Genomic DNA, 16,560 nt, shown 5'->3' on the forward strand with positions numbered 1-16,560 from the left:
ATCCTTCAAGAAGCGGCTTGATGAGATTCTGGGATCAATAAGCTACTAACAACCAAACGAGCAAGATGGGGCTGAATGGCCTCCTCTCGTTTGTAAACTTTCTTATGTTCTTAAAGTGCTTTTATCATCACGTAACCAGTAGCCAGCTGAATGTGAGGAGGACATTCACAGCAAGGTGTGGAATACCAGCTGTATGAAGACGATACGTGTCATGTTATAAAATACAAGTGAATACAATCTGAGCTATCTGCGATCCCCGACACACCTCTCAAACCATCCTTAGGACAACTGCACACACCTCTCAAAACCATCCCTTAGGACACCTGGACACACCTCTCAAACCATCCCTTAGGACAACTGCACACACCTCTCAAACCATCCCTTAGGATCCTGCACACACCTCTCAACCCATCTTGTAGACCCCTGCACACACCTCTCATCCCATTCTGCAGACTCCCTGCACACACCTCTCAACCCATCCTGTAGACCCCTGCACACACCTCTCAACCCATCCTGCAGACCCCTGCACAAACCTCTCAACCCATCCTGCAGACCCCTGCACACACCTCTCAACCCATCCTGCAGAACCCTGCACACCCCTGGTCACACCTCTCAACCCATCCTGCAGACCCCTGCACACACCTCTCAACCATTCTGCAGACCCCTGCACACCCCTCTCAACCCCATTCTGCAGGACCCCTGCACACACCTCTCAACCCATCCTGCAGACCCCGTGCACACACCTCTCAACCCATCCTGCAGACCCCCTGCACACACCTCTCAACCCATCCTGCAGACCCCTGCACACCCCTGCACACACCTCTCAACCCATTCTGCAGACCCTCTGCACACCCCTGCACACACCTCTCAACCCATTCTGCAGACCCCTGCACACACCTCTCAACCCATCCTGCAGACCCCCTGCACACACCTCTCAACCCATCCTGCAGACCCCCTGCACACACCTCTCAACCCATCCTGCAGACCCATGCACACACCTCTCAACCCATCCTGCAGACCCCTGCACACACCTCTCAACCCATTCTGCAGACCCCTGCACACCCTGCACACACCTATCAACCCATTCTGCAGACTCCTGCACACACCTCTCAACCCATTCTGCAGACCCCCTGCGCACACCTCTCAACCCATTCTGCAGACCCCCTGCACACACCTCTCAACCCTTTCGGCAGGCCCTGCACACACCTCTCAACCCATCCTGCAGACCCCTGCACACACCTCTCAACCCATTCTGCAGACCCCCTGCACACACCTCTCAACCCATCTTGTTGACCCTGCACACACCTCTCATCCCATTCAGCAGACTCCCTGCACACACCTCTCAACCCATCCTGCAGACCCCTGCACACACCTCTCAACCCATTCTGCAGACCCCTGCACACCCCTGCACACACCTATCAACCCATTCTGCAGACCCCTGCACACACCTCTCAACCCATTCTGCAGACCCCCTGCGCACACCTCTCAACCCATTCTGCAGACCCCCTGCACACACCTCTCAACCCTTTCGGCAGGCCCTGCACACACCTCTCAACCCATCCTGCAGACCCCTGCACACACCTCTCAACCCATTCTGCAGACCCCCTGCACACACCTCTCAACCCATCTTGTTGACCCCTGCACACACCTCTCATCCCATTCAGCAGACTCCCTGCACACACCTCTCAACCCATCCTGTAGACCCCTGCACACACCTCTCAACCCATCCTGTAGACCCCTGCACACACCTCTCAACCCATCCTGCAGACCCCTGCACAAACCTCTCAACCCATCCTGTAGACCCCTGCACACACCTCTCAACCCATCCTGCAGACCCCTGCACAAACCTCTCAACCCATCCTGCAGAACCCTGCACACCCCTGGGTCACACCTCTCAACCCATCCTGCAGACCCCTGCACACACCTCTCAACCCATTCTGCAGACCCCTGCACACCCCTCTCAACCCATTCTGCAGACCCCTGCACACCCCTCTCAACCCATTCTGCAGACCCCTGCACACACCTCTCAACCCATTCTGCAGACCCCTGCACACACCTCTCAACCCATCCTGCAGACCCCCTGCACACACCTCTCAACCCATCCTGCAGACCCCCTGCACACACCTCTCAACCCATCCTGCAGACCCGTGCACACACCTCTCAACCCATCCTGCAGACCCCTGCACACACCTCTCAACCCATTCTGCAGACCCCTGCACACCCCTGCACACACCTATCAACCCATTCTGCAGGACTCCTGCACACACCTCTCAACCCATTCTGCAGACCCCCTGCGCACACCTCTCAACCCATTCTGCAGACCCCCTGCACACACCTCTCAACCCTTTCGGCAGGCCCTGCACACACCTCTCAACCCATCCTGCAGACCCCTGCACACACCTCTCAACCCATTCTGCAGACCCCCTGCACACACCTCTCAACCCATCTTGTTGACCCCTGCACACACCTCTCATCCCATTCAGCAGACTCCCTGCACACACCTCTCAACCCATCCTGCAGACCCCTGCACACACCTCTCAACCCATTCTGCAGACCCCTGCACACCCCTGCACACACCTATCAACCCATTCTGCAGACCCCTGCACACACCTCTCAACCATTCTGCAGACCCCCTGCGCACACCTCTCAACCCATTCTGCAGACCCCTGCACACACCTCTCAACCCATCCTGCAGACCCCTGCACAAACCTCTCAACCCATCCTGTAGACCCCTGCACACACCTCTCAACCCATCCTGCAGACCCCTGCACAAACCTCTCAACCCATCCTGCAGAACCCTGCACACCCCTGGTCACACCTCTCAACCCATTCTGCAGACCCCTGCACACACCTCTCAACCCATTCTGCAGACCCCTGCACACACCTCTCACCCATCCTGCAGACCCCTGCACACACCTCTCAACCCATTCTGCAGACCCCCTGCACACACCTCTCAACCCATCTTGTTGACCCCTGCACACACCTCTCATCCCATTCAGCAGACTCCCTGCACACACCTCTCAACCCATCCTGTAGACCCCTGCACACACCTCTCAACCCATCCTGTAGACCCCTGCACACACCTCTCAACCCATCCTGCAGACCCCTGCACAAACCTCTCAACCCATCCTGTAGACCCCTGCACACACCTCTCAACCCATCCTGCAGACCCCTGCACAAACCTCTCAACCCATCCTGTAGACCCCTGCACACACCTCTCAACCCATCCTGCAGACCCCTGCACAAACCTCTCAACCCATCCTGCAGAACCCTGCACACCCCTGCACACACCTCTCAACCCATTCTGCAGACCCCTGCACACACCTCTCAACCCATTCTGCAGACCCCTGCACACACCTCTCAACCCATCCTGCAGACCCCTGCACACACCTCTCAACCCATTTCTGCAGACCCCCTGCACACACCCTCTCAACCCATCTTGTTGACCCCTGCACACACCTCTCATCCCATTCAGCAGACTCCCTGCACACACCTCTCAACCCATCCTGTAGACCCCTGCACACACCTCTCAACCCATCCTGTAGACCCCTGCACAACACCTCTCAACCCATCCTGCAGACCCCTGCACAAACCTCTCAACCCATCCTGTAGACCCTGCACACACCTCTCAACCCATCCTGCAGACCCCTGCACAAACCTCTCAACCCATCCTGCAGAACCCTGCACACCCCTGGTCACACCTCTCAACCCATCCTGCAGACCCCTGCACACACCTCTCAACCATTCTGCAGACCCCTGCACACCCCTCTCAACCCATTCTGCAGACCCCTGCACACACCTCTCAACCCATCCTGCAGACCCCGTGCACACACCTCTCAACCCATCTGCAGACCCCCTGCACACACCTCTCAACCCATCCTGCAGACCCCTGCACACACCTCTCAACCCATCCTGCAGACCCCTGCACACACCTCTCAACCCATTCTGCAGACCCCTGCACACACCTCTCAACCATTCTGCAGACCCTGCACACACCTCTCAACCCATTCTGCAGACCCCTGCACACACCTCTCAACCCATCCTGCAGACCCCCTGCACACACCTCTCAACCCATCCTGCAGACCCCCTGCACACACTCTCAACCCATCCTGCAGACCCCTGCACACACCTCTCAACCATCCTGCAGACCCCTGCACACACCTCTCAACCATCCTGCAGACCCCTGCACACACCTCTCAACCCATTCTGCAGACCCCTGCACACCCCTATCAACCCATTCTGCAGACCCCTGCACACCCCTGCACACACCTCTCAACCCATTCTGCAGACCCCTGCACACACCTCTCAACCCATTCTGCAGACCCCTGCACACACCTCTCAACCCTTTCGGCATCCCCTGCACACACCTCTCAACCTTTCGGCATCCCCTGCACACACCTCTCAACCCATCCTGCAGACCCGTGCACACACCTCTCAACCCATCCTGCAGACCGTGCACACACCTCTCAACCATCCTGCAGACCCCTGCACACACCTCTCAACCCATTCTGCAGACCCCTGCACACCCATGCACACACCTCTCAACCCATTCTGCAGACCCCCTGCACACACCTCTCAACCCATCCTGCAGACCCCTGCACACACCTCTCAACCCATCTTGTAGACCCCTGCACACACCTCTCACCCATCTCTACAGTGCTGAAAGAATAGAACCAGCAGCTTTTCTACACTCACAGCTGCCTGACCAGGCTTGTTTCCAACACGTCAGCATGCAGTCTTTCACCTGGGAAGCCCTGTACATTCCCACTCAATTCATGAGCACTTATACACAAACACCACCACTGTAAATAACATGATTGTGACAAAGACTGACTCACATCCAGTGCATTACCATATAGAAATGTGTGGCATACAGAGTCTACCTAAAGAATGTCAAGTATGGACTTGGTCATGCTTTTAAATAAATGAAGAAAATCAAAGTTAAAAAACTATTGTTATTATTATTATTATTATTTATTTCTTAGCAGACGCCCTTATCCAGGGCGACTTACAATCGTAAGCAAAAACATTTCAAGCGTTACAATACAAGTAATACAATAAGATGTTGTTACAGATGATTAGTCTTATTGGTCTAATATTCTAATCCAGAGTACAACGATTGATGCTAACTGTCTGATAAATTAGCGGGTATTTTTATTTGTCATGGGTTTTTATATAATTAACCTGACAATGCAGGAGTCATTGAAGAGAGATCTGAGACATAGCCAAGGGATATGCAGTGTCTCCTCAATTTTAAAAAATATTGTCCAAAATGCTAGAACGAAAAAAAAAAGCTATTATTTTCACCTAACCCCGATTCCACATCCCTATAGTAACAGCAGTTCTGGCTCTTCAGAGGAGGCAGGTCTCTGTTATAAACTCCTATCTGCTGTTAGCAACAGTACTTGCAGTAGCAGATCATGTGATCTGAGCACCGGTTTTAACTGGAGAAACTCAGAAAGTTTTTTTTCTCAGGAGGAGACAAGCCTCCATTATAAACTCCTATCTGCTATAACCACACACAGTACAGTACTAGCAATGGCAGATGCAGTCTGAGCCCTGGTTTTAATTGGAGGAGCACCGCATACCCTCGGGCCCTGCTGAAGCCCTGCTACTGTGCGCCCGATTATGAGTGAAGTGCCAATGCAAATACAAATATAACTACACGTTGTCTGAATGAACCCACCTACTGTACCAGTGAAGCAGTGTGTGCTGGAAAGCCTTGTCAGAACACGGGTCAGGTAAGGCACAGTGATGGCATAGACACCACATTGTAGATCCCTTATACACATATACACAGACTCTTTACAGTAGTTTACATCAAAGAGGATAGAATTGTGGGATACAATGTCACAGTATGCGTTTGTGAAGCCATACTCGCGCCCATTATGAAACCCTAAATGCATTCTATTTAAATATTTTATCATTATTGAAAATATCTAGATTTTTTTTCTTACCTTAATGAAGAGGAAGACGACGTCACATTACCAAGAAGGTCTAAGTTATCGATCACTCGCTCCAAATCAATTGGAATGTCCCGTTCTATATTTAACATGGCTAATCCAGAAAGTCTTTCCTGTCCGATTGTGCTTCGCATGTAGTTTTTTAGTTGACGAAGACAGGAAAAGTTTTTTTTGTGTTCGGAAACAAACCCTCAAACATTTGGTAATATTTATTCTCATGCACATTATATTGTTTGTAATACGCTATCGTACACAATACATTAGCATTACAAATAAGAACCACAATGTCTTTTGAGGCACATGTTTCTTCTGTTGTCAAATCCTCTTTTTCCATTTACGGAAGATTCGCAAAGTTAAAAGTTTTCTCTCTCTCTCTCACTGATGCTGAGATGGAGATCCATGATTTTGTAACCTCTAGGCTACTACTGTAACTCCCTATTTGCAGGCCTTCCATCTAAAGCAATTGATAGATTACTGTGACAGGGCAGAAGCCCTGCACATGGGGAATTGTGTACATTTGTATATTTGAGATTGATTGTTGTACATATATTTTTGTGTAAATAGATTAATTGAATTTTTTAATTGTGATGACGCTCCGTTTGGGACCGCTACCTACTAGAGCGTGTGGAAGCGACATCGTGGGAGAAGTACAGTCGTGGACAAGTACAACGCAGTTAGAAGCAGAAAGGAGGAATTACATCTTTAAATCTGGAGTTGCTTTAATCAGAAAACATTGCAGCTTAAAGCCTTGCAGCTGCGTGTATTTTTCTGATAAGCTGAAACTCGGAGCAGCTGATTCAAATCCCGCGGCATTCTGGGACACGGGGGAGGAGCGGAGCACGCAGCACAAACACAAACAAACAAAAGGCAGGCAGACTTCCCAGCGACAGCGTGTGGAAGCGACATCGTGGGAGAAGTACAGATGTGGACAAGTACAACGCAGTTAGAAGCAGTTTGAAAGCAGGTTGACAGCTGCAGAAGCTACACTAAACAAAAAAAAAAAAAAAAAAAATGGTCTTCAAGCCAGTAATCTGTGACAACTGCATGATGTGGGAAATCCGAGAAAACCCAACAGAGCTCAACCAAGTTTGTGTAAAGTGCCGCACCATCCAGGACTTGCTTCAGCGATTAAGCCTGCTAGAAAAGGAGATGGAGGAAATGAGACAGCAACAGGAGCTTGAGGAGCTGACACACCCTCAATTCATGGAAGTCTGCACCCCTAGCAGACTGAAAGCCACCAGGGAGATGGAAGAGAGTCGAAACAGCTGGGTTCAGATAGGCAGAAGCAGGAAAAAAAGAAACTTCGTCAAACACAACCACCAGAAATCCAGACAGCCAACACATTTGAGCCACTTCAACATTTAGATGACCAAAACCAACATCAAGAGAATGAAAGAAACAACACCCAGGACCCTATAAACAGTGCTGACCAGGCAGCAAAAAGAAGGGAGGTCATGATTGTTGGGGACTCCATACTGAGAAACACAGCAAGTTCAGTTCGCAGTTTGGACCCCCTTACTACAACAGTGTGCTGCCTTCCAGGAGCCTCAGTCAAGCACATCACTGAGAATGTGGACAGGCTCCTAGAACAAACAGGAGATGACCCGGTAGTAGTCGTCCACATTGGTACAAACAACATTGGAAGAGACAGGCCAAGATCCCTGCAAAACAAATTCAGAGAGCTAGGAAGGAAATTAAAAGACAAGACCAAAACTGTGGTATTTTCTGGGATACTGCCAGCGCCTTGCAAAGGACCATATGGACAGCTGGAAATACAAAATCAAAATGCATGGCTGAAATCGTGGTGCACACAGGAAGGCTTCACCTTTCTTGAACATTGGAGCACTTTCTACAACAAGGACTATCTATACAGGTGGGACGGACTGCACTTAAACAGAAAGGGAACCAATCTACTCGGAGAAAGGATCCTTCAGGCGGTACAGAAGCATTTAAACTAGAAAGGAAGGGGGGAGAAAACAAAAAAACAGAAGGGAGACTACATCAAAACAAGGGCAACAACTCAGGTAAGACCACTATTAAATGTATTTATCTTAATGCTAGAAGTCTCAGAAACAAAATGTTAGAACTTGAAGCTACTGCACTAACAAGTAACTACGATGTGATAGGTGTTACAGAAACTTGGTTGTCTGAGAGTGATGGAGACGAATATAATATTAGTGGGTACACACTGTATAGGAAAGACAGGCAGGACAGAAGAGGCGGAGGGGTAGCGCTATACATAAGAAATAGCCTTGAAGCCCAGGTGTTAAATCAGGACAAAGGAAACAATGCAGAATCAATATGGGTCAGAATAATGGACACAAATTCAAAGGGCATAATAATAGGAGCATGCTATAGACCGCCAAATTCAGACGCTGAGCAAAATAATCTGTTATACAATGACATTCGAAATGCGTGTAGAAAAGGAGAAGCCATACTAATGGGGGATTTCAACTTCCCCTGTATAAAATGGGAAAACCCAATGGGGGGCACGACGGACGAAATTGAAATGGTGGAAATGACAAATGACTGCTTCCTAACGCAATTTGTCAAGGCACCGACTAGAGGGGAGGCATGCCTTGATTTAGTCTTTTCAAATAATGAAGACAGAATAACTAAAACAGAGGTCAGAGAGCCATTGGCAAACTCAGACCACAACATGGTCTCATTTGAAATATTTTTTAAAACCCCAAAAGTAATGACTAAAGCTAAGGTTTACAATTTTAGAAAAGCAAACTACGAAGGTATGAAACAGAGACTAATAGAAGTAGATTGGAGTAAAATAGAGAAAACATCCACAGAAAAAGGGTGGCTGTTTTTTAAAAATGTAGTACTAGAGGCACAAAACAATTACATCCCAAAAGTAGACAAATCTAAATCTAAAACAAAATGGCCAAAATGGTTTAATAGATCAATTAAAAAAAATATTCAGCGAAAAAAGGCACTTTACAGAGCGTTTAAAAGGGACCAAAAACAAAGCACACAGAAAGAGTACTTGGAACTGCAAACACAAGTCAAAAAGGAAGTTAGAAAGGCCAAGAGAGAGATAGAAATCAATATTGCTAAGGGGGCTAAAACCAATTCCAAAATGTTTTTCCAATATTATAACAGCAAGAGAACATTCAAAGAGGAGGTTAAATGTCTAAGAGACACAAATGGCAAAATCATAGATGAAGAAAAAAAAATAGCAAATATATTAAATGATTACTTTACACAGGTTTTTACAAAGGAGGACACGGACAACATGCCCCACATGTCGACCTGTTCCTATCCAATTTTAAATAACTTTAGCATAACAGAGGCAGAAGTGTTAAAGGGACTAGGAGCTCTTAAAATAAACAAATCCCCTGGGCCAGATGAGATCCTCCCAATAGTACTCAAAGAAATGAAAGAAGTTATTTACAAACCGCTAACCAAGATCATGCAACAGTCTCTTGACACAGGGGTTGTACCAACAGACTGGAAAATAGCAAACGTAATACCGATCCACAAAAAGGGAGACAAAACCGAACCAGGTAACTACAGACCAATAAGCCTTACTTCTATTATATGTAAACTTATGGAAACTATAATAAGATCCAAAATGGAAAATTACCTATATGGTAACAATATCCTGGGAGACAGCCAGCATGGTTTTAGGAAAGGGAGATCATGTCTAACTAACCTACTTGACTTTTTTGAGGATGCAACATTGACAATGGATAATTGCAAAGCATACGACATGGTTTACTTAGATTTCCAGAAAGCTTTTGACAAAGTCCCGCATAAAAGATTAATTCTCAAACTGAACGCAGTAGGGATTCAAGGAAATGCATGCACATGGATTAGGGAGTGGTTAACAGGCAGAAAACAGAAAGTACTGATTAGAGGAGAAACCTCGAAATGGAGTGAGGTAACCAGTGGTGTACCACAGGGATCAGTATTAGGTCCTCTGCTATTCCTAATCTACATTAATGATTTAGACTCTGATATAGTAAGCAAACTCGTTAAATTTGCAGACGACACAAAAATAGGAGGAGTGGCAGACACTGTTGAAGCAGCAAAGGTCATTCAAAATGATCTAGACAGCATTCAAAATTGGGCAGACACATGGCAAATGAAATTTAATAGAGAAAAGTGTAAAGTATTGCATGCGGGCAATAAAAATGTGCATTATAAATATCATATGGGAGATAGTGAAATTGAAGAAGGGAACTATGAAAAAGACCTAGGAGTTTATGTTGACTCAGAAATGTCTTCATCTAGACAATGTGGGGAAGCTATAAAAAAGGCTAACAAGATGCTTGGATATATTGTGAGAAGTGTTGAATTTAAATCAAGGGAAGTAATGTTAAAACTCTACAATGCATTAGTAAGACCTCACCTAGAATATTGTGTTCAGTTCTGGTCACCTCGTTACAAAAAGGATATTGCTGCTCTAGAAAGAGTACAAAGAAGAGCGACCAGAATTATCCCGGGTTTAAAAGGCATGTCGTATGCAGACAGGCTAAAAGAATTGAACCTATTCAGCCTTGAACAAAGAAGACTACGCGGCGATCTGATTCAAACATTCAAAATCCTAAAAGGTACAGACAATGTCAACCCAGGGGGACTTCTTTGACTTGAAAAAAGAAAAAAGGACCAGGGGTCACAAATGGAGATTAGATAAAGGGGCATTCAGAACAGAAAATAGGAGGCACTTTTTTACACAGAGAATTGTGAGGGTCTGGAACCAACTCCCCAGTAATGTTGTTGAAGCTGACACCCTGGGATCCTTCAAGAAGCTGCTTGATGAGATTCTGGGATCAATAAGCTACTAACAACCAAACGAGCAAGATGGGCTGAATGGCCTCCTCTCGTTTGTAAACTTTCTTATGTTCTTATGTTCTTATGTTCTTATGTTCTGTCTGCGTGGAGCAGCAGCTGAAAGCAATCAGCTGTTCCAGCAGGCAGGTGAGCGTGTCTCAGCAGAGAATCGGTATAAAAACATGGCGATCCCTAGGATCGGGGCTGCTGCAAGGCCTGCCGTTTTCACGGCACCTTTGATTGATAGTTTGTGGTATTGTGTTTTTATTTCTAGTGTTTTTACAGTATTGAACCGTCCTCTGTGTGCTACCATTGCTGGTAGCGTCACATGACATTATTGTTTACTTTTTGTTTGTGTTTATTAATTAAATCTTGTGCGTCTGTGTCAGTGTAACAACGTCAATCTCTCTACCTCCATCTCTTGTGTGTTCTCCTCGGCCGCCTGAGGCAAGTATACTAGGACATGACCACAATTACAAATAGCTCAGAACACAGCTGCCAGAATCTTGACTGGTATGAAAAAGTACCACCACATTACACCACTTCTGGCTAAACTTCATCGGCTTCCCATCAAGTATCGACTCTCTTTTAAACTACTTCTCCTGGCTTATTGCTCATGCAATGATACGGGTCCTGCTTACCTTACTGAATTACTTTGTCCTTACCAGCCGGTTTGTACCCTTAGCTCCTCCCAGGCTGACCTGCTGGTTGTTCCTGATGTGAAACAGGTTGGTCTCAGTGGTCGTTCTTTTAGCTACCTGGCTCCTGTGCTATGGCATGACCTCCCCGTTAACATCAGGAATTGCCAGTCAGTTGATAGGTTTAAAAAAGGTCTTAAGACTTATCTGTTCGGTCTAACATTTGATTAACATTTGGAGCCCTTGAGAAGAGCGTCTCTTGTTGTCCTCTGCTATCTGTTTGCTTTTGCGTTTATGTCCTGACGTTATGATTGGTTAGTTTATTCTCTTTTAGATATTGTGTGTGACATGAATGCGCTGCCCAGCCCCACCCTTTGTGGTCTCGCTCTCCCGGATCAGGAAGGTTCCTCTCCGGTTCTCCAGGTTCAGCAGTATCCTCTCCGATTCCCTCCGAGTGATCTTTCCAAAGTACCACCTGAGGGGGAAACACACAGAATAGGAAACACACTAACAAATATGCTGCGGAATATGTTGCTATCCAGTCAGACGACAGGCTACACATTGAAAGGTCACTGTCTGGCCACTTTCAAAAACTTAAGACAGATGTACAGTGGCCCATCACTGCCCTCCGCTCTTTCCTTCAACTCTTGTATCTGATATGAATGCAGTCAATCCCTTAGCTTTCACCTATTAATTGATCTCTCTTACTACTTATGCAGTCAATCACTTAGCCTTCACCTAGTAACTCATTTACTACTTATGGTGTTTGCAATCATTCTGAGTGGTTCTGTGGCTCCAGTATTGAGCTAACAGAATTTTACTCTGAATCTTCATTTACCTGCTTTGAGATTGGCTGGAGAATCCTGGATAGTTGGTGAGGCTAGTTGAAAAGTCACATTGTCTCATGATTTGAATGGAATTAGGAAAGCTGTTAAGTACCAGCAGTTCGGATTCTCCAGGCAAGCCCAATGCAGCTCTAAGGCAGGTATTGACAAATTGAGAACAAATATGACAATCAAAATCCAGACCCACTCATGATGCTCGCAAACACTGAACTTCTCATGGGTTTTACCTCAGTCAACAACACTGTCAGAAGTCTCTCATACATGTGTTTTAGATACAGAAGGACATGTCCGCTGTCTGTCAAAGTCTTCTTAGATTTGGCCCATCGTAACTGGAACTGACTTGTAACAGAATGCCAGGTTTGTTTATGTCATTACAGACAGACAGCTTTCCTCACCTTCGTCAAGCATGGATTTAATACCTGTATCTAAAGTGTTAGCAGACAGACACTGTATAAACAGACAGAGGGCTTCTTTATCCTAATATTTGTTTTTAGAAAGCAAGAGATTTACTCTTCCGCCTGGATGGAGTCCGAAGGCGCTACGTAATTACTGGGAGCGTAACCAGTGTTCCCCGTTGTGAGAGAGCGAGCCAGCCACCAGTCTCCTTCCCTGAAACAGACAGAACAAGCAGCCGTCAAAACACACAGCATACAATACACTCCATTACCTCTCATCCGTCTGAAACACACAGCATACAATACACTCCATTACCTCTCATCCGTCCCTGAAACACACAGCATACAATACACTCCATTACCTCTCATCCATCCCTGAAACACACAGCATACAATACACTCCATTACCTCTCATCCATCCCTGAAACACACAGCATACAATACACTCCATTACCTCTCATCCATCCCTGAAACACACAGCATACAATACACTCCATTACCTCTCATCCATCCCTGAAACACACAGCATACAATACACTCCATTACCTCTCATCCATCCCTGAAACACACAGCATACAATACACTCCATTACCTCTCATCCATCCCTGAAACACACAGCATACAATACACTCCATTACCTCTCATCCATCCCTGAAACACACAGCATACAATACACTCCATTACCTCTCATCCATCCCTGAAACACACAGCATACAATACACTCCATTACCTCTCATCCGTCCCTGAAACACACAGCATACAATACACTCCATTACCTCTTATCCGTCCCTGAAACACACAGCATACAATACACTCCATTACCTCTCATCCGTCTGAAACACACAGCATACAATACACTCCATTACCTCTCATCCGTCCCTGAAACACACAGCATACAATACACTCCATTACCTCTAATCCGTCCCTGAAACACACAGCATACAATACACTCCATTACCTCTCATCCGTCCCTGAACACACAGCATACAATACACTCCATTACCTCTCATCCGTCCCTGAAACACACAGCATACAATACACTCCATTACCTCTCATCCGTCTGAAACACACAGCATACAATACACTCCATTACCTCTCATCCGTCCCTGAAACACACAGCATACAATACACTCCATTACCTCTAATCCGTCCCTGAAACACACAGCATACAATACACTCCATTACCTCTCATCCGTCCCTGAAACACACAGCATACAATACACTCCATTACCTCTCATCCGTCCCTGAAACACACAGCATACAATACACTCCATTACCTCTCATCCGTCCCTGAAACACACAGCATACAATACACTCCATTACCTCTCATCCGTCCCTGAAACACACAGCATACAATACACTCCATTACCTCTCATCCGTCTGAAACACACAGCATACAATACACTCCATTACCTCTCATCCGTCCCTGAAACACACAGCATACAATACACTCCATTACCTCTAATCCGTCCCTGAAACACACAGCATACAATACACTCCATTACCTCTCATCCGTCCCTGAAACACACAGCATACAATACACTCCATTACCTCTCATCCGTCCCTGAAACACACAGCATACAATACACTCCATTACCTCTCATCCATCCCTGAAACACACAGCATACAATACACTCTCAACATACATACACAGAAGCTGACACAGGTGTTGAAAGTGAGACAGTATCAAATTAGTCTCACTCTTCCCTTTTGTCTCCCATCGTGGTCTTTACTAGACGCTGCTGTGAACCACACGGAGGTCACACTTAAACAAGAAGGGTGAAAATGAAAACAAAACAGAACTGCAAACTATACAACATGAATGATACGCAGTGAGAGGATTATTCTGCACCCTATTTATTCCATCTTACATAGCTGGTTCTTTACACACAAACACGTATGATGGATAGATGATTATATAGAGACAGAGAGCGAGAGAGAGAGAAAGAAAGGAAGGGTACTGACCTGCTGTTCAACTTTCTCCTAAATTAAGTCATGAAGCATGCAAGGGGGGAAAAAGAGGTTAGAAAAATAAAACCGCAGGTTCCAGGACACGGCACAGAGACAGAGTCAGATCAGCAAGCAGTGCATTTAGAAAAGACTTGAAAAGAACAGTTCCAAAATGAAACTATAACTGTTTCTGTCGGGGCTTTTTAAAGGAATTGTAGGTCAAATAATTCCCGAAATGTGACATGTTTTGCACTTCCATTAAGGCTCATATGTGCAGTTTTGACAAACACATGTGATCACAAGCATGCAGGTTTTATTGCTGGGACTACATTAAGTTCAAAGTTCTGCTTCCATGCCTTACTCGCAGGAAACTGTTACACTTCCTAGGTTACCTCAGCAGTGCTTTCTGGGTCCTGTTACTGGCTGCTTAACTATGTGGTCCCCCAGAGTCACACTGCACTACCCCAGATTTCAAATATATATGTTTCAATATATTACAAAGAGCAAGCCTCTTCAGAATAGTGTTTATTTGATGTATTTGTTTGGTACGGGCCTCGTGTTCAGCATCATAAATGTAGTGTTAAAAGGGAATCATACTGGATATTCACACTGAAAAGTATGGAACCACACGTCTAAATGAAACCTTAGACTTCTGCCCATATATGTAAGAAAGTTTAATACGAGAACTGATAATTACACAAGTGTCTTTAGTGAAACACAGTATAACAAGTACTCTTTTATAGAAGTCAAGTCTTCTGACAAAACTGACTTCCTTGCTGTTAGATAAGAAATGATGCTTCATAGTGGTACAATGATCCAAGTTTCTTTAATAAAATGACCTAATTGCTTGGAAGAATTGAAAAAGGAAAATGTTGTATTTTGCCTGTGTTTTTCATTTGTATTATTAGATAAGCAAATTGTGCTTTACAATCAATGTTTTTAAATATTCAGTTTGCATGAGAGTGACTATTGGTTGGTTTACGGTGCTTTGTATCACATGCATTGCTCTCGTCTACGTACACATCCTTTTCCTTATGAATATTTTCTAAGTTTGTGTAATTGAATTTACTAATTCAATAATCCATTTAACTGGGAGAAATGATGTATATAAATACAGGGGTTCCTAAACAGCAAACACTATCCACCTGAGGACGACACAAGAGCGTGGAAACGCGCTGTGGTGCACAGCTATCTGTTTACATGCTGCACACACACACACACACACACACACACACACACATACATACGATTCATATATCTTGTGTATATATTCTTATATTCTCATTATTATTAAGGTGCTGGTAATGACAGCGCTCATTAATGGGTTAATGGGTTCAGCTGCTCCCATGTTGAATGACTCTGGGGTGGGTTCTTACACCTCAGACTGTGGCTAATTATTCTCCTAGTAAAAGCAGTTTAATCCCTGGACCCTTGCTGTCAGCAGTGACTGGGAAGACTGCTTGTCTGAGGGGAGGCTACAGTGCAGTGCATGACAAGACACTGCAGGACAGGACAGGACAGTGCAGGACAAGACAGGAGAGGACACAAGAGGACATGACACTACAGGACAGTGCAGTGCATGACAGGACAGGAGAGGACAGGGCAGAACAGTGCAGGACAGGACACTACAGGACAGGGCAAGACAGGACACTGCAGTATATGACAGGACAGGACAGGACACGACACTGCAGGACAGGAGAGGGCAGGACACGGCACTGCAGGACAGGAGAGGGCAGGACACGGCACTGCAGGACAGGAGAGGGCAGGACACGGCACTGCAGGACAGGAGAGGGCAGGACACGGCACTGCAGGACGGAGCTGAGGGAGCTGGCCTGTCCTTACGTGTTGTTGACGATCTGAAGCCTCTCTCCCTTCTTGAAAGACAGGTCCGTGGCGGTCCGAGACTCGTAGTCATACAGTGCTACGAACGTGGTGACACCCCCTACAGCAGAGAAAGTAGTGAGACATACAGCCACACACCCAC

At 46.2% G+C, this 16,560-nt stretch overlaps 1 protein-coding gene across 5 annotated transcripts in view; it reads right to left on the reverse strand.

The window, feature by feature from the left end:
• LOC117431239 (proto-oncogene tyrosine-protein kinase Src-like) overlaps window positions 1-16,560 on the reverse strand; it is an 86,382-nt gene that overhangs the window by 26,426 nt on the left and 43,396 nt on the right. For 3 of the 5 annotated variants that reach the window (XM_034051999.3, XM_034052019.3, XM_059004425.1), the window contains exons 3-6: window positions 16,419-16,518; window positions 14,592-14,609; window positions 12,742-12,840; window positions 11,758-11,861 (exon numbers count right to left, since the gene is read on the reverse strand). In XM_034051999.3, the coding sequence (XP_033907890.1) occupies window positions 11,758-11,861; window positions 12,742-12,840; window positions 14,592-14,609; window positions 16,419-16,518 (321 nt within the window). The remainder of the gene's footprint in view (window positions 1-11,757; window positions 11,862-12,741; window positions 12,841-14,591; window positions 14,610-16,418; window positions 16,519-16,560) is intronic. The other 2 variants (XM_034052028.3, XM_034052011.3) reach the window with 1 other exon arrangement.

The sequence above is a fragment of the Acipenser ruthenus genome, chromosome 29 (genome assembly GCF_902713425.1).
Source record: "Acipenser ruthenus chromosome 29, fAciRut3.2 maternal haplotype, whole genome shotgun sequence".
Taxonomy (NCBI): Eukaryota; Metazoa; Chordata; class Actinopteri; order Acipenseriformes; family Acipenseridae; genus Acipenser; species Acipenser ruthenus.